We start from the raw sequence: 18,557 nt of genomic DNA, 5'->3' as shown, positions 1-18,557 counted from the left end.
CGTACAGTTAATCATGAAGCCACGGTTTAGTTCAGTAAGTGATTCTTCGGATTGAAGTGACAGATTCTTGTGCTTAAGAATTTTACTCCAGTGACCACAATTTGTTATATCTATCCCTTTCGAAGGTTCTGTTCCTGTTGCTGGCCTTCGTTGTGTCCAGCCAGGCGTTCTTTTTCTCACATCATCATCCCAAAGTGACCTACAAGCGGGCTCTCTACAGTGACATAGGCTATGGTTATCCGTTGATTCCGCCCACGATCTCATTCGCTCCGACGATAACGCGCCACACTCACACCCACTCGACGGTGGCTCAGCCTGTTCCGGTTCCGGTTCCGACTCCGGTTGCCGTTCCCGTAACGCGCCATGTGAGTGTCCCGGTGCCTGTTCATGTTCCCGTTCCCGTTGATCGACCTGTTCCGCAACCGGTTCCGGTTTCGGTTCCAGTGCCGCAGCCCTATCCGGTTCATGTGCCCGTTGATAGACCGGTAGCAGTTCCGGTGCCACGGCCGTATCCAGTTACTGTTACAAGGTAAGCAATCTTAGCAGGATCAAATCGGAAGTGAACGATTTTGTCGTCCTGTGCAATCACCAAAACGTTTTCCTGAAGATCTAATTAATTACACGTTAGTGTCATTACTCATTACAGGAATAATAGCTTAGGGCTACCATACGTACCCTTTTAAAGAGAACATGTGGGGTTCCTTTTCGATAAAAAAAAATGGGCGAACTCTTCTTTTCGTGAAATTTTACATAGCGTACTTTGCTTTTTTGCAAGACATTTGATCAGAAAATCTAACGCATTTCATTCATTTTATGAAATATTTTTTCATCTTGTGCAACAACTACGATATGAGAACTTACAATAAGTTATTTAAACATCTTGAGCTTTGAAAATGCAAGGAAGATTTGGAGACACTTGATCTTCCTTTCTTGATCCTTTACTGAAGAAGACTTGATCCTTAATCCAGGGTGCCCTGACCCCAGACAAAAATCCAGATAAATTCAAAGAAAAAGGTTCGTTGACTATGTTTCGCCATATTAGTTCTCATTTCACAGTTAATAAGTTTCAGCCAAAGAAATTCTGAAATTTTGTGTACTACCCTATATTTGTTGTATACTTCCAGGCGCAGTTTTCTAGTTTTTAGTTAAAAACAGTAGTTCCAGTTTTTTTTAACAGATATTTACAGAATAAACATAAGTTATTGGACAAATATTAGAAATTTCGTAAAAACCAATTATCAGGATCCATTCAGAAGAAAAATAGATCTCTTTGGACTCTAGGGATCAAGTGAACCCATTTTGGATTTTTTTTATAAAAAATGCAAATTAACTATTGCTATCAAAATGTGGCATACCCTAACGATTGATATATGGGAATAAATATTTTAACATGATTTTAAAGTGATAAAAAAAAGATCTTCAAATCACATTTTGACTAATTTTTCCAACAATGTTAAATTACTCGAAAAATAAAATTTTTCAAACTTTATTGAAATAACAGCATTGTTGTTTTGTTCTATTTGCAACATTATTGAGATAACAGCATTGTTGTTTTGTTCTACTTGGTACATTTTTGTAGAACATTTGATATTTGTAAGAGATTCAGATTTCGAGATATAGGTGAGGAATCAGGAATCAAGTATCCCCAGGGATCAAGTATTCTCATTCTCCCCTATAGGGATACTTTGTAATACTTAGGATACTTGATCCCTGGGGATACTTGATTCCTTAGCTATATCTCCAAACTGGAATGTCGTACAAAGATCAAATGTTCTATAAAAATGTGCCGAATGGAACAAAACAGCAATGGTTGAAGCTCAAAAAATTTCAACAAAATAAGTTTTTGGGTTATTGGACTTTGTTTAAAAAATTTCACAAAATGTGACTTGAAGATCTTTTTTCATCATTTTAAAATGTTCCTAACATGGAAAGATTATAACAAAAATATTTATTCCTAGACATTAAGCTTTCGAGTTTAAAATGAACTTCAAAGTACAATATTTTCAAAGCGATGGAAAACTACCAACTTTTTTCAGAAAAAGTTTTCTAAAATGTTGATTTTGGGTACAAATGATCCCGGTGTATTCTTCTTCTCAATGGATCGTAGTCATTGCTGATAACGAGATTACTAATATTTATCCAATAGCTAATATTCATCCATCAATTATCTGAAGAAAAGGGCTAAAATAATTGATTTTCTCTTGTTTATAAAAAATTGCGCTCGTTAGTATGCAATGTCATAAGAGTTGAGAATAAGCTATAGAATTTTTCTGACAATTATAGATTGTGAAATGAGAACAAATATGACCAAAATAGTCGATTTACATTCTATCTTGGGGTTTCGTTTGATTTTTTCCATGGATTAGGGCTTCCTGAATAAAGGATCAAGTCTCCCTTAACTTCATAAATATCGCAATTTTTTTACTCCCACGAAAATGCTTCTAGTTCATCTACGGGTTCAAGTATCGTTCTAATTTTAGGAGCATAGAAACTTGAAGTTACACGCTGTCAGAAAATGTAAAACAGTGCGAGTTGCTAAATTTTTCCAAAAAGATATGGAGAAAATATGAAAAGAGGATCAAGTATCCCCACTCTTCCCTACATATTTGAAGGCCACGTACACAAATCAAATGCGCACAAATCTTAAGTAATGATTGTAAAGGGCATTTACGCGTCTAAACTCTTTTTGAAAGCCATAATTTTAAAATTCAATTTAATGGGTCTTTTATCATCCTGGTGGCTCGGATAGCGTGGAAGCTCAGATAATAAGAGCTCGGCTAAGCGGGGTTCTACTGTATAACTTTTCCCCTGACATTTTGGAACGCTAATCTCAATGTATTCTTTATGGTGTTGCAGGATATTGTGACCCTATACTTAACTTAACATATCAGCACCAACACCTGAAAAGGGTCTATGTTTATTTATAACGTTTCGAGAAAAACGCGTTTGAAAATTTGCAATCCAAGTCTATATGGTCAAAACGGTGCGTAGGATCATTCTAAATATGATTTTATCGATACGAGGGTATTATCATGGAAAAATAGCACGCAATTGTTTATAGAACCTGGCTGTAGTATGAATTTCGTCTAAATGTTTTCTACACCTTTTGCTTTGTACTGTATGTCTCATATGTGTGAGTGAGATGGTGATATAAATTTCCCCTATTTTTTGACAAACGCTTATGGTTCTCTCTATATGAGTGAGTGGACAGCTTTCCACATTCTTCCCCTTTTAATGCTTTGCATCTAGACAGTTTGTTTCTTTGTGGAGTAAAGGGTGTATAAAACTATTTGTGTGAGGATAATTCCATTTTTTTAGATCCTTTGCTCAAACTGCATTATAAATCTTACGAAAACTGATAAACTAAAAACGGTTTTTGTGTTAAGTAGAGCTCATATTAGGCTATTTGAATCCACTGAAAACGGGTTTTGTTTACATTGTCTTTTATACCCTTTTCACATGTTGGTGCTGATATGGATGAGACCCCCTTTTTTGTCGTTTGGTACAAATATTGAAATCAGAAATCAATTGATCGATCCAACCCCCGTTGCATAATTACGTCAATATTGTAAAAACAAAACAGTGAAAAAATAATATGGACGAATCCTTTGGCCCAACCCCAACCCAAAACTTAAAACCTGAAATAAATAACTCGTCCCTCGAAATTTCCATGTGCAAACTCTCATCTCAACTTTATGCATAATCATGACAAATCGCAAAAACAGTGAACAACTAATATAAACGACCCCTTTTGTCGACTCCTGGCAAAAAATTTGACATCTGAAATCGATTGCCCGTCTCTGAAAACTCCCGTGTGCAAATTTTCTTTCCTATCCGACGTATAATAACGTCAATATCGCAAAAACAGTAAATTGTTATTTAACATTGAATCAACATATTAACTGGACGATCCCTTTGGCCGACCCCTGATACGAAATTGGAAAATTGGAATTAGCTGTACAGTTTTTCATCTCAATCGAATGAATAATGATGTTAATATCACAAAAATATTGAAAAGTTTATATGGACGCCAACATTTGCCGACCCCTGAACCTGAATTTGATACCTGGAATCGATTGCTCGTCCCTAAAAAATTCAAAAGGTGATAGTACTCCCAAATTTCACAATTTGTTTTTTGCTCTTGTAATCTTTCGGATATTTGATAAATTTTTCGAAATTTCCATAGAATACGTTAAACTTTTTGGTTTTACCCACATTTTGGTAGGGGAAAGTCGGGTAAGACGGACAAACTTTCAATATTTCGAAAATTGTAATGTTTAGCATGTAGTGATTGGAATATGTTTGCCTAAGTGCAAACCTACTTTTGAGATTATTTGTTGATCTTCAGCAATAAGGTTTCATAACAGTTAAAAAAAACATAAATTTTGAGGAAGCACTATTTGACGTACGTTTATTTCTAATCAGAAATTGTGGAGGTTAGTAGGCGATGTCCTGATGGCAATGTTTGCGTTTTTTCGGGCCTCTACTTTGTTTTTTAAATTTATTTGTTTTTTTTTTTTGAGTGATTAATTGTGATTAATTGTGATCAATTATTCGCAAATATGTTCAAAGAGTGACCGGATGTCTAGTGAAACACCTATCACCGGAAGTTTTTCACGGTGTGCCAAAATACGTCATTAAAAAGAAAAAATGACCACCAAAACGGCACTCGGCATTCGAAAGATATAGTATTCAGGCATCCATTCTGAAAATTTGGAAATGTTTCATCGGGCTTTTTTGAAATTAGAGCTATTTTAAATTTTTAAGTCTATTTGCATTAGATTCCCAATGGAGTTTTTCGACCTAATGTTCTACGTCCATCGATTTTTCTGACTACATATTTTATGACAATCACCAAGTTCAATGACTTTATAGAAAATTTCATGCCCGACAACTTTGTCGAAGACTAGAAAAAGATTTGAGTTGATCCTGAAAAGTTATTGGCAATTTTCTAAAACTTTATTAGACTGATTGAATTTTTTCCATGTTACTTAAGTTTTTTTTCAATGTAGCTTCACTAAGAAGCGAATATCTTTCCAGACGTAGTTTGAATCGTTTTTGGGTCTTCGATAAAGTTGTTTGGGATAGAATTTTCAGCAAAAATGTGTATGTAATAGTAAATGAATGGGTAATAGTCATCATACGAGCAAGATTCTACTGTCACAGATACCTTCGGGAGTTTAACAAAAAGGGAACAGCTTTTGACAGCTGGGTTAGTGTTATTTTTTGTTGTTGTTGACGTAGGGACTAGAAAATAGTGCCTGACTTTATTAAAAGTGCATTGTTTTGGATCTCATCGGTAGACGCATCAGAGTGAAAATGTGTTCACAAACTTTATATACACTGCCGGCCAAATGTTTGGGATCACCCACCAAAAAACATGCAAATTTTGATCGTTCATATCTAAGCCGTCTTAGGGCATATTGGAAATCTTCTGATCTCATTTGAAAGATAATGAACAATAGCTATTTCGGAGGTATTTTGCCCAGATATGATGTTTTAGCTTTATACCTTAATCTTAACCTAAAGTTAGAACATTTTCGAAAAATCGCACTCAATATTCAAAGCCGATCATTTCGGAATAGGGTCGACCATATTTCAAAATATGAGTTGCATTAGAATCCTTATTCTGTACTTCTCAGAACACATTCAAAAAATTTTGTGCAAAATTTAATAATGTACTTTAAATTAATAAATTAGACACTTAAGTTATCGTCCAAAAGTTTGGGATCACCCCTTAGTATGGTGTATAGGCCAAAAGTTTGGGATTATTCGTTTGAAAACATGCAAGTTTATCTCTTTCATATCTTTCTCATCTAACATCGTATTGCAGATCTGAAGGATTAATTTAGAAGTTTGGCAGTTGTTGTTTTTTTCTTAAATTCATTTAAAAATTATATTTTAAAGTTATAATCATAAAAAATTCACCTGAAACTAATTGTTTTTTTAAAGTTCACACTTATGATTCTGAATTTTTTATGGTTATCATTTCGAAATATAATTTTTGAACGAATTTAAGAAAAAACAACAATTCTCAATCTTTCAAACTAATCCTTCAGATCTGCAATACTGTTCCCTTTTTGTTAAACTCCCGAAGGTATCTGTGACAGTAGAATCTTGCTCGTATGATGACTATTACCCATTCATTTACTATTACATACACATTTTTGCTGAAAATTCTATCCCAAACAACTTTATCGAAGACCCAAAAACGATTCAAACTACGTCTGGAAAGATATTCGCTTCTTAGTGAAGCTGCATTGAAAAAAAAACTTAAGTAACATGGAAAAAATTCAATCAGTCTAATAAAGTTTTAGAAAATTGCCAATAACTTTTCAGGATCAACTCAAATCTTTTTCTAGTCTTCGACAAAGTTGTCGGGCATGAAATTTTCTATAAAGTCATTGAACTTGGTGATTGTCATAAAATATGTAGTCAGAAAAATCGATGGACGTAGAACATTAGGTCGAAAAACTCCATTGGGAATCTAATGCAAATAGACTTAAAAATTTAAAATAGCTCTAATTTCAAAAAAGCCCGATGAAACATTTCCAAATTTTCAGAATGGATGCCTGAATACTATATCTTTCGAATGCCGAGTGCCGTTTTGGTGGTCATTTTTTCTTTTTAATAACGTATTTTGGCACACCGTGTTTTCGAACGTACTTGTGGATGGTTCGTGCGTACAAAAAGTTTGCTTTGGAAAGTGTTTTTTTTTTTGTGCAACTGATGGTGGCATTTGGTGATTCGTGACTATACTTACTTACTTAATGATCCCGCGCCGATCCTCCGGTGCATAGGGCCGTGGTAAAAGACCTCCACTGTTGACGATCCGGAGCCAGCGTCTTCACCTGGTCCCAGTCAAGATTCTCGTCGACAGTTCGGATTTCAGCGGCTAGACTTCGCCGCCACGAATTTCTGGGTCTGCCTCTTCTTCGATGACCTTCTGGATTCCAATCTAGCGCCTCTCTGCAAATCTCGTTTTCATCTCTTCGCAGCGTGTGCCCAATCCATCTCCACTTACGTTCCCGAATCTCGATTTCTAGCGCCTTTTGATGACACCGGCGATGTAGTTCCTCATTCGAGATCCAGTTGCCAGGCCACCAAGCGCGGATGATATTCCGCAGGCAGGGGTTTACAAATACTTGCAGTTTTCGCGTCGTTACCGCATATGTGCACCAAGTTTCGCACCCGTACAGCAATACGGATTTGACGTTTGAGTTGAAGATTCGGATTTTTGTTCGTAGAGAGATCTGGCGTGACCGCCAGATGTTTCGGAGACTCGCAAACGCAAATCGGGCCTTTCTGATCCGTGTTTCGATGTCTTTTCTGGTACCAACAATAAAAAATAAAATAATTTTTACCCCGAAAACTAAACCGTGCCGATGAGATGTAACCACTTCAGATCTCGCAAGCTCCGACGTGATAGTTGAGGTTATGTGTACCGAAAATGGTTCGTTTGAACAGAAACCAACAGAAGAACAACAACATCTGAGTTCTTGTATGTTTCTAATTGAAGGGACATTATAATCAAGTTTGAAGAATAAGCACTATATTCCAATTAAAACATTTCAAGTAATCTTAATGTTATTTTTAAAACTGATGGTCTTATTGTGATTAGTGGTCATATCGTTTTGATATAGAAAATAAGTTTTTTCTTTGTTAGGCAATTGCTATAATCGTATACTCGGCATGCTGCGAAAAGATAAATATAAAGCACTGATTCGTGGGCCTTTTAAATACTCCCGAAGAATTTTATGGTATAAAGACAAGTATCTTTTTCAAATGGTAAAGAGGTAAGGGGTTCAAGCCAGCCGGAGTATCTCGGAAAATTTAGAATCATGAGTAAGGTACACGGGAAACTTCTGAGAAGTTTTTTTTTTAAACGAACGCAAACACATACAGGATCTCAATGAAACTTTATGTTTCCTCGAAGAGATTCCCTTCACTTAACTCTAAGCGTACATCTTTCGAGGATATGATGGCTAGCATCTTACAGGTTTTTAAACTACCAACCACAGAAAGTGCACTAGGGTAAAGGACCCTAAGACAACGGCTTAAGGAAGCTTTTTTCATTATTTCAATAGAATTGCCTTCCACGTTGTTTTAAAACTGGTGTTTACTATTTGAACTTTATTTCTAATACTGTTTTATGAAACTATGATGGAAATAGATCAATCCATTACGTACTTTTTAGTCAATTTAAGATTTATTTTCCTCATTCAAGTTCCTTCATTGTCGTACCAGGTTCCTAATTCCGTCGTACAAGGAGACCGAAATTGTCTCAATTTATTCCACCCTCTTCAGAAATACATTTAAAATTTTGCGGTTGCGGTTCATGCAATTGGCATTAGCTTACATCGAACGGATCAACCGCGCAGGATAACAGCAGAAGTTCTTTCAAGTAACCAGTCGCAATAAGCCATGAAACTAGGATAGCTTTATTGTAAACAGGTCTACCATTGCTTGGCTAATGCATCTGCAGGCAGCAAAATATTATACCTTCCATTCAATTATACCGAAATTGTCTCGAACTATTCCTCCCTCATGAGGTATAGATTTGAAATTTTGCGGTTGCGGTTCATGCAAATGCTATTATTTACTTCGCACGGATCAACCGCGCAGAATAACGGCAAAGTTCGGATAAGCTCTAAGTCGCAATAAAATGGTCTTGCGAAGAAATCTCAAGGTAGAGTTATTGGAGCTAGGTACCATTGCTTGGTTAAGGCAATTGCAGGCAGCACAATATTAGACCTTACAAATTGAATCCACACTGCAAATGTATTTTCTACCAACACACTCTCCAACGGACAGGACTGCCATGATCCAGGGTTTGAATGAAAAGTTAAAATTTCATAACATTCATAAAGACATTTAACACAAATTACAATGCACAAATTTACACAGAAACTACCCATATTTAAAGAACATCAACATTTTTAATAGAACTATATGTTTTTCTACGTAATGAGACTGAATAGTAAGACATTTAAGGAGAGGCAGAATCACATTTGCGTTTTGTCAACATGTGTATTCTTATACATGTGGGAACCCTGGCGAAGGATATCGAAACAAAGCATCGCCACGTGTAATGCGCATTAGACTGGTTCAGCTCATCTATTCGAGTTTTTTTACGAGCGATAAAACTTTTCGACTTTCTCATTCAAACTGTAATATGTCAAAAATGACAAAACATCTTTTGTTGAAAATTCACTGAGAATTTAAAAAATATGAAGCAAACATGAGTCAAGTTTTAAAACTTATATGGTAGGAATCAGGAGTTCGATTTTGTTTTATTTTGAACGACTTTATGTACAAAAAATCATATCTTCCGATTTTTTTTATCCAAACTTGTATTGAGATCCAAACCAGAGACTCGTGAACTCTTATTTCAAAGTTTAAATTATTCATTCATCTAAATTCTCTTGTCATTTTGACCTTCAACGGGAGTTTTTTGCATCGATTTTCATGCATCGTCAACATTCAATTGAAATCGAGGTTATCGGTCCAGGATTTGTTTTTTTTTCTCGAGTAGTTATTGATTCCCATTTAGAGAATTTCTGAAAACTGGAGAAATTTAAGTTTTAGTTTTCAAGGATCTCTCAGTGAACATTCTGTAGAGCAAAGCGTTTGGTCGTATGTAAGATATTGCAGTTTGAATGAAAGATGTTGAAAAGTCTAATTTTCATATAATTGATGTATCTAATGTTTCAAATACTTTAGAGAGGTTTAGTGTCATTAGATAATCGAACCAAAAATAATCAAATCTTAAAATATAAAATTATGAAGAAACAATGTCATTGAAGTTGAACGTTAGAAATGTGTAAAGTTGGAGATATTCTTGCGTGCACTCAAACGTCTATTAAATTATGCACGGTACTGGTAGTAAATAATTTGTAAAACACCAACCACTTAGCTAAAAAAGCCATCAATTCTATGTTCATTTAAAACCATGCATTATAAGTAAATCTGAATACATTCAAGTAACTTAGACTTTAGACATTTAGACTTTTTGCACTTATCTCCCAGCGATCCTAGCTTCAAAATCACTTAATTGTGTTATGATTACTTAGAAATTAATTATGTTCATTCTCTATGAGTCCGACTGTGGTCAGCAAAAAATAGTAAAAATGAACCAGTCTAATTCCAATTCTTGCAAAACGGTTTCCTATTCCTGTCGCAAAATTACGACGAATTATGGGGGCCGAGCGATTCGATTTCAATCGAATATTGACAAATTTATATAGTTCAGATTAGTTTGAAATCATTTTTCTAATTTTATTTCAACACTTTTCTGTTGAATTTGATGATTTTGATTGTTATATGCATTGACAAGAAGCGTTAAAACGAAGAAACACGTTGGAGGGATCACTAAGTTCGTCTTTCAATATGGCGGAGTGTGCCAATAATTAATTTCACTTCGAGATTTCAAAATCAAATATCTTAAAAAATAGTTTTAAAAGTGACAAATTTGTGATAGAAAATAAATTCACAGGCGTAAGTTTATCATGTGAAGTAGCCTATTAAAGTGGAAAGTGATTTCTCGGCTCTAAAACATGCATTCATGAATTAAGACGAATAAGAGGGATACGACGGAGGAGGGTACACCTACCCTATGTATGCCGCGACTTTATTTGTTTCGAACTGTTGGAAGGGAGTTAGATGAGTCAAACATGTCTCAAGCCAAGCCAGTTATAACGGACCCCATTGGTAGTGCTGCTATTATTGTTGATGAGTTGAGCATGAACAATATTTGAAAATGCAATCGAGACTTCACGTACCGCCTCAGGTTGAAAGACCTATCAGGCATTATTGGTGGATTCTCATGCATACATACACATATCAGAAAATTGTCCATAACTCTCAACATTTTTATACATTTAACCGTTTTCAACGGTGGAATGTTTAAGTGGCATTAACCACCTGGAGGGGGTAATATGCCCTATCTATAAAAAGCGCAACAAACTGGACTGGTATCGAGGAAGAATGACCCTAACGGATTAGACTCCTATCAAAAAAGAAAAAAAGCAACGATCACTGCCCTTAAAAAAGTTATCCCGAATCCTACTCCGCCGCCTAACGCCAAAAGTAAACAGATTCGTATACGTTGGAAGTCATCAGGCAGACTTCATGGAGGGACGGTCCACGGCGTACGAGTTATCCACACTACGGCAAATCCTCCAAAAATGCTGCGAATACCAAGTCGAATACCCTACTGTATACGACACGATCGACCGTGACGAGCTATGGAAAATTATGGACGAGAACGGCTTTTCCGGGAAGCTGATCAGACTGATCAAGGCAATGACGGAAGGAACGCAGTGCTGTGTGCGGATTTCGGGTGAATCGTCGAGTTCATTCGAATCGTGCATGGGACTTCGACAAGGCGATGATCTATCCTGCATGATGTTCAACGTGGCGCTAGAAGATGTTATTCGACGAGCGGTGGGCGAAATGCGGGGCACAATTTTCATCAGATCCAATCAACTTATCTGCTTTGCCGATGACATTGATATAGTCGGCAGATCATATGCGGTGGTGGAGGAGATCTACCGCAAACTGAAACGCGAAGCAGGAAGGATTGGGTTGATGATTAATACGTCTAAGACGAAGTACATGCTGGCCTGCGGATCCGAGACCGACCGAGCTCGCTTGTCCAGTAATAACAAGGTGACGATCGATGGCGAAAAGTTGGAGATAATCGAAGACATTGTCTATCTCGGCTCACTGGGGACCGCGAACAATGACACCAGATCCGACGGTGAATTATCAGTGGAAGTCACGCCTACTATGGACTCCACAAGCAACTGCGGTTGGGAAGATTTAGCCCCCGCACAAACTGTTATCTGCACACAACGTTCATTAGACCGGTTGTCCTCTATGGGCACTAGACATGGATATTACTCGAGGAGGACCTGCGCTCACTCGGAGTATTCGAGCGACGAGTGTTAAGAAGGAGGACTTCCCAAGTAACTATTCTATTTTTATTTATTTAAAGAGGATTTTAACCTTCGTGGTCATTCACCCTCTCTTCCCAAGTAACATTTAAAGTTTTATAGCAGGCTACTAGATAAAGTTTTGGGTTTATAGGGGGCTTGAACAGTCTATTAAAACTATCGGTGTTACTTGGGTTGCGCTCTCTCAAAATATTCGTGCGAAGAGTATTAAGAACGAAGGATGAATTACGAGCTTGCGCATCTCTACGGCGAACCCAGAATCCAGAAAACGGCGAAGGGGGATGTGTGGGATGAGAAATTTGAGAACGGTTGCCATGACCGAGTGAATTGGAAGAATATTGTTCATCAGGTTATGTCGTGAAACGGAACACCATTTCCCAGCTAACATGAAATCGTAATAGAAATGATAATCCAAGTCGAATATTAAGACAATTTCAATAACCATCGTAAACAAGCTGGTATTGAGTGATTTTCTATCATTCATTTACGAGAAGCTTTGCCCAAAAAAAATTGAATCGGATAGCAGTTTAGTCAATTCGTAAATATGTCTCCAAATAGTTGAGAATACGCTAATTCAACATTTACGATTTGAGTAAACTGATTTACGATAAATGGGCGATTCTTCCTTCTTTCTTCCTTTGACCGGTTCGTGAACAGAAAATCTCACATATAGAGCTATAGCGCAAATCATTTCATCTTATGAGTTGGCATAGAGGTAAGATACCGGACAGACAACTCGGAGGCTGGATTTCAAATCTCGGTTGGGGAAATTTTTTTTTTCAGTTTTACTCAAATTACTGCAAATCGTATATTTTACATTTTGTGGGGAAATCGAATCGTTAAAATCTTGTCATTGTAGATATATCGCCTCCACTTTTATAGCTATATGCTATTTTGGTACGTTTTATACAATCTTTTCATCTGGTATATTCGTTTGATTAATTCTGTTGTTCCTGCGATATACCCTCTTAAATGTTTGCTGGGTTAAATAAAAAAATGACCACCTGCAGGAAAACCAGCAAATTTTGGTCGACGGGCGTAAACAACGAACGTTTTTAAAAAAAAGTTCTAGGACGGGCAACACGAACACTTCTAGGTCGAGTAAAAAAGAAACATAAGTTTCTTGTTGGTAAGAGCAAATGTCGTTCAAAAAGCATCTCTTATAGGCCATAAAAGCCACAACGCCTTTAAAATACAGTATTCCAAAAACCACACTGAGCCGCTGCTTGTTCAAAAACACCCTTAAATGCTCAATTCTCAAAAAAAAAAACGAACCCTTGAGGCCATTTTTCTTCAGTATCCACATTTTCTACGCAGTGTCGTTTTTCCCGAGAGTTTTATAATTTTATTTGCAAGCATGTTTTATTTAGATTTGCTATAGTTACAGTCTTAGGCCTGGTTTACACTTCCTGCGAAAATGAACGTGAACAAATCTTATTTTGTCAATAAAACGCTTCACAACCGTATTTGTAACATGATGGGATCAATGCGGAATGGTTCAAAGATAAAAAAAAATCAAACTGGTCTTGTGTTTAAAACCTTCTAGAACTGTTTTTATTCCGTTTCCCCCGGTTTTTACTGCAGAATTTTCAATATTCATCCAATCGGGGGCAATACTTCCAACAAAAGTGCAATACATCGCGTGGCACCCAGCAGTGATGTCAATTGAATTTATTGTTTATCAATGCCAAAAGACATACTCCTGTTCAACAGCTTATAAGTTTTTTGCCTAAAATGATACGAAGTTACGGTCTTCGACGAAGTTATTTAACGGAACATTTATAAATTGGCACAAAAACCATAAGCAGGTTCGGTTCCACAGAAGAAATAAAACGAGGTTGAATTTGCAGTACAAAATATTCAATTTTCCTATACAAAATTTAAAGGTTCAAATTTACTCATGTAAACGTTTCTAAAAAAATCTGCAAAAAATCATGGATTAGTTTTGAACCAAAACAAAGCATTTAAGACCCCAGGGTTTGAAAAATTCAAAAATGACCCCAAATCGACTCAGTCTAATGTACATACTAATTTTGTTGAAATTTTTCTACAAATCACCCTAGTTTTACTTAATTTTTCCCAAAATTTGAAGGGTGGCCCCCTTTTCTAGGAGGGTAAGTGCCTTCAAACTTTGTAGGGACAATTCCCGGTCCCAAAAACTTATTTATACAAATTTTACGTCAATCTGTTCAGTAGTTTCCGCGTCCATTAAAGACATATAGACATACAAGCAAGCCGTTTTATATATGGCCTGGCTTCGACCAGACCGAACTGAACGCCATGAGAAATTTTTTAAACTGCAGATTTCGAAACTCATGTAATTCGTTTTCGAGACTATAATAAGTAAATTGATTCACTGGGATGTGTTCCTTGGGTTAAAAACTATTGGTTCTAGTTGATAAGTTTTACAGATTTTGTCCAAAGTTGAAAATATTAGTACGATAAACATAAGTGTCTCGGAAAACTGCTGATGGCGTTCAGTTCGATCTGGTCGAATCCCGATCATATAAGATTTAAAAGTTGGAATTTGCGGGCTAGTTTGCCAGTGATAGTAGAGAAACCTTCTATGTTTATGGTACCAAAAATATTATCTTTCATTGAGTTTCATGATGATCCTGGATTGTTTCGAATTCATGGTAAGAAGGCACTTCTTAAACTTGTCAAAAACGTTTCCTCACGAGAATAATATTTATCCCGTCTTAAAACTCGAAATCATCACAGTAAATTTAGTGAAATTTGCAAACCTGTTCAACATACTTTCGTTTTCGTTTCATTTCTAGAACCGTCCCGGTGCCGGTGCATCAACCTGTCCCGTACCCACAACCAGTGCCTGTGCCACAGCCCATTCCAGTGCCTCAGCCTGTCGCGGTTCCAGTTCCAGCTCCCGGACCAGCCATCGCCGTGGGACCACCACTTCTTCCAGCCGGACCAGCATTCCTGCCTGGCCCAGCAATTGCCGCCGCTGGACCAGCCCTGCCTGTGGGCCCTGCTCTACTTCCTGGACCTGGTCTACTTCCGGCTGGCCCCGGTCTGATTCCCGCTGGACCCGGTGGACCTTACGGCCTGGGTGGGGTCAGTTCCGTTGGACCCATCATCGGTGGGGGCGGACTCATTGGAGGCGGGCTGATCACCGGTGGAGTTCTTGGACCGGCTGCTGGTGGCTTCGGCTATGGAGGCTTCCACAAGTTCCTCTCCAAACGTGCCGCTACCAACAACTGATTCGTGATTTTTTTGGCAACCAATCTACCAAGAAAACCTAGTCCGATAAGACACCTGACTGCCCGATGCCGATTGTCGTATACCTATAATGGAAGACATAAAACGCATGAAGCCATAGATTCCGCGATTACGAAAACGCATGCCTTTTTCTAAGGGAGAAGGAGGAGGAGGAGACACTAAGCTAAGTCACATAATAGATACCAATACCTAGTAAATATACTTAGAAGAAAATTCCATTTCTGCCCCGCTAAAGATGTCATTGCAAGTTGAGCGAGTGCGCGCGCATCGCAAATTATTGCATCATGACGATGACAAACCAGACCGACCTGGGCTGGCACCTGACGGCGATTGACCATCTGAGGAAAAACTAGGTCTTCTCCAAAGATTGGCCTCTCAAGCCATTGCGATGGTGGTGGATCTTCAACGATTTTGCCCTGCCAAGCGAAGCTTCGAAGCATCGCGTCACGAGAATTTGTCTTCCCGCCGTCGTAGTTTGTGCTTAGTTTTTAATGTTGTTTTCACCTCGTTTTCTTGTTGTTAATGTAAGCTTGAAGCAACTTTATCATAACTATGGAATGGAATTTTAAGCCCGCGTGGGCGCAAGCGCGAGAATAGTATGCGCAACCACCCTTGAAGTACCTGTGTGTGCATGTAGAATTTAAGCTTGTAGTGTTACTCATTATTGAAGCACCAAAAGTGTCACCACGAGTGGACCAGAGATCGAAAGTGAACCTAAAATATATACATTCAAAGAAAAAAATATAAAGTAAAATAAACCACCATATATACAGCAGAGCAGACAAGTTGATTGTTGTTGTTCTTTTTCTCTCTAAATATCTTCTGAACTCTCTCGTCCATCCTACCCATTCTTCATTCGGTTTGACACTATTAATCGGAATTAAAAATTTCTCAATTTTGGTGGACGGGAAGTTGCTACATTTTTCTCGCGTGTTGTTCTGCGTTCTTAAGAGGATCGGGCTTGAAAGTATGGACAGTATTTAAAGCAATTTTAAAAATGCTTGAAAATTGCACTTTTTTTAAATGGTCAGGTAAAACGTAAACTACGTAGAAAAGGTTGATATTGCTGGGAAAATTTGCTAAGTAAGTTCATATTTTTGTGAATTAAGCGTTTGAGAATTTCTTTAAACCATTATGAAACCAATTAGTTCCAGCTCAGCAGCGAAACAGTGTGATTTTCAGAATCCCAGCGAGGATTAAAAGAGGATCCCCGGCGAAGACAGCGATTCATCGGGGATCCTCTTTTAACAGCTTTCATGGCCTCTTTGAGATGCTGAGTGCTTTCCGACTGATAATTGCTAGCAACTTTTTTTTTATCAAATCCGTCGACTAAAATTCACTGGTTTTCTTCTAAGGGACCAATGAGAAGCCTGCTAAACATTCAACCAGTGAACATTTTCAAAGATGTTAAAAGTTAGGAACTATTTGCTGAGTACATCACATCAAATACACTACACATTACATTAAACGGTGCTTCCTTAACCATTTTTGGGCAGCTGAAAGTTGAGAATCATATAAAGCATGGATGGCCAAACCATGGCCCACCATCTTTTTGTGGTCCGCGAAGCTCTTTTTGGAAAAACCATGCTCTAAGAATTGATCGATTTTCTTGGTCTCCGTGTATCATTTGGAAAAATACATCTTATTCTACACAAACTAAATTCAAAACAAAGATATGAAAATCTCATTAAGTGATATAAGCCAAAAGGGTAAAGGTGTATACAAGCTAATTTCAAGAAAACACGCTTTTGAATGGTTAAGTTTAGCCTTTTCCCATACATTTTTCGAACATTTTCAATTTTTTTTCGCACTTTAAAGAACGCGAATATAATTTGAAAATTTAAAAAATAATCAACATGGAGAATCGTTTGTAGTTATTAACTCAAAATCGACCATTTTTGGCTCTGCGGGCATCATATAATGTTACAAAAAAGGTTACCGTCACTGTATAAAAAAAAAACAAATAAAATTACAATTTTTAAATTACCAAAATAGCACGGTATTTGACACATTATCTGTAAATTCCATCAAACATTTTTCAATGATTCCCGATTGGTTTTTGGTGACTACATATCATCAGTATGAAGAGCATTCAAGCGGACTCTAGTTTTAATATTGAAGAGTTTGTATAGCCTCTGAATAATAGTAAGATCGTATCAAAATTGTTCAAAAATCGAAAAAATACACCGAAACATATCAACATCATAATAAAATTATACATTTACAACAACTTCAACCATTCGATTCGTAACATGAATTCTATTTCAACAACGTCGTTCTTTTATCAAAATTTAATGGCTTTTGTACATTATGTAAAATATCAGAAGTTTACTATGTAAATTTTTCCAATTTTATATTGTTTGCTAAGCTGTAACAGAAAAGGGTAAATTTAAGAAAATTAAACTAAATCCAAATATATTTTATCTGGCATGTTGCTCTATATTTACAGTTGCGTTCAAAAAAGAATGAAATCGCGTGAAGCTGCACACCCACTTCCAACTTTGACGAGCTGCCATTTCTCTCTCGGTTGATATTTTTTCATGAAAATTTCACACAATCTAGTTCAACTATTCAACTAACACTCTACGAAATTTGAAGTCTTTACAATGAGGAGAAACAAAGATAGAGCTCTTTCCGTAAAAAAGGGAAAATTGGAGTTGCTCCACTAAATTTGCTGTCTCTTCAAGATTTTCATTAAAAAAATCTTGAAATTTGGTCCAAAGATGTAAAAATGTTTGATCTTATACCAGGCCAAGTTTCGTCAAAATCGATGCACGTGATTAAAAATGGTGCCGGGTAGAAAATCAGGTCCATTATCGCCCAGCAGACGATTTCATTCTTTTTTGGACGGATGTTTGTATGGAAAACATCGTAATCCATATATTCTTGGTTTTTTCTTTCACAGAATCAAATTTTATTACAAAGAATGTTGTAAATTGATAAAAACTTCATTCCTGCTTTGTTTAGAAATAGAAATTGTTCCAACAGAGCTGGTATCGACACACAAGAGCGAATAGAATAATCGCTTTAATTGTGTATCAAAATTGTTAATCGGAATAATTAGCAGGTTAATTCTGAAACTCTGTTTTTCTTATTTTAAACTCTGTTGAAACATTTTCTCTTCCGAAACAAAGCACGAATGAAGTTTTTATCAATTTACAACATTTTTTGTGATAAATTAAGACTTTGTGAAAGAAAAAACCAAGAATACGTGGATTACGATGTTTTCCATACAAACATCCGTCCAAAAAAGAATGAAATCGTCTGCTGGGCGATAATGAACCTGATTTTCTACCCGGCACCATTTTTGATCACGTTCATCGATTTTGACGAAACTTGGCCTGGTATTAGATCAAATATTTT

General features: G+C 36.9%; 1 protein-coding gene across 1 annotated transcript; it reads left to right on the top strand.

Annotated features, from left to right (window-relative positions):
* LOC129758121 (tetra-peptide repeat homeobox protein 1-like) lies at positions 1 to 15,993 on the top strand. Its single transcript, XM_055755570.1, has 3 exons — positions 1 to 34; positions 126 to 529; positions 14,738 to 15,993. Exons 1-3 carry the CDS (start codon positions 14 to 16, stop codon positions 15,174 to 15,176), a joined length of 864 nt encoding a protein of 287 aa, XP_055611545.1. The 5' UTR covers positions 1 to 13; the 3' UTR covers positions 15,177 to 15,993.
* Positions 15,994 to 18,557: the final 2,564 nt, after the last annotated feature.

The sequence above is a fragment of the Uranotaenia lowii genome, chromosome 3, assembly GCF_029784155.1.
Source record: "Uranotaenia lowii strain MFRU-FL chromosome 3, ASM2978415v1, whole genome shotgun sequence".
Lineage (NCBI taxonomy): Eukaryota > Metazoa > Arthropoda > Insecta > Diptera > Culicidae > Uranotaenia > Uranotaenia lowii.
Note: the sequence above shows the minus strand (reverse complement) of the source record. Positions and strands in the feature narration are given on the sequence as shown.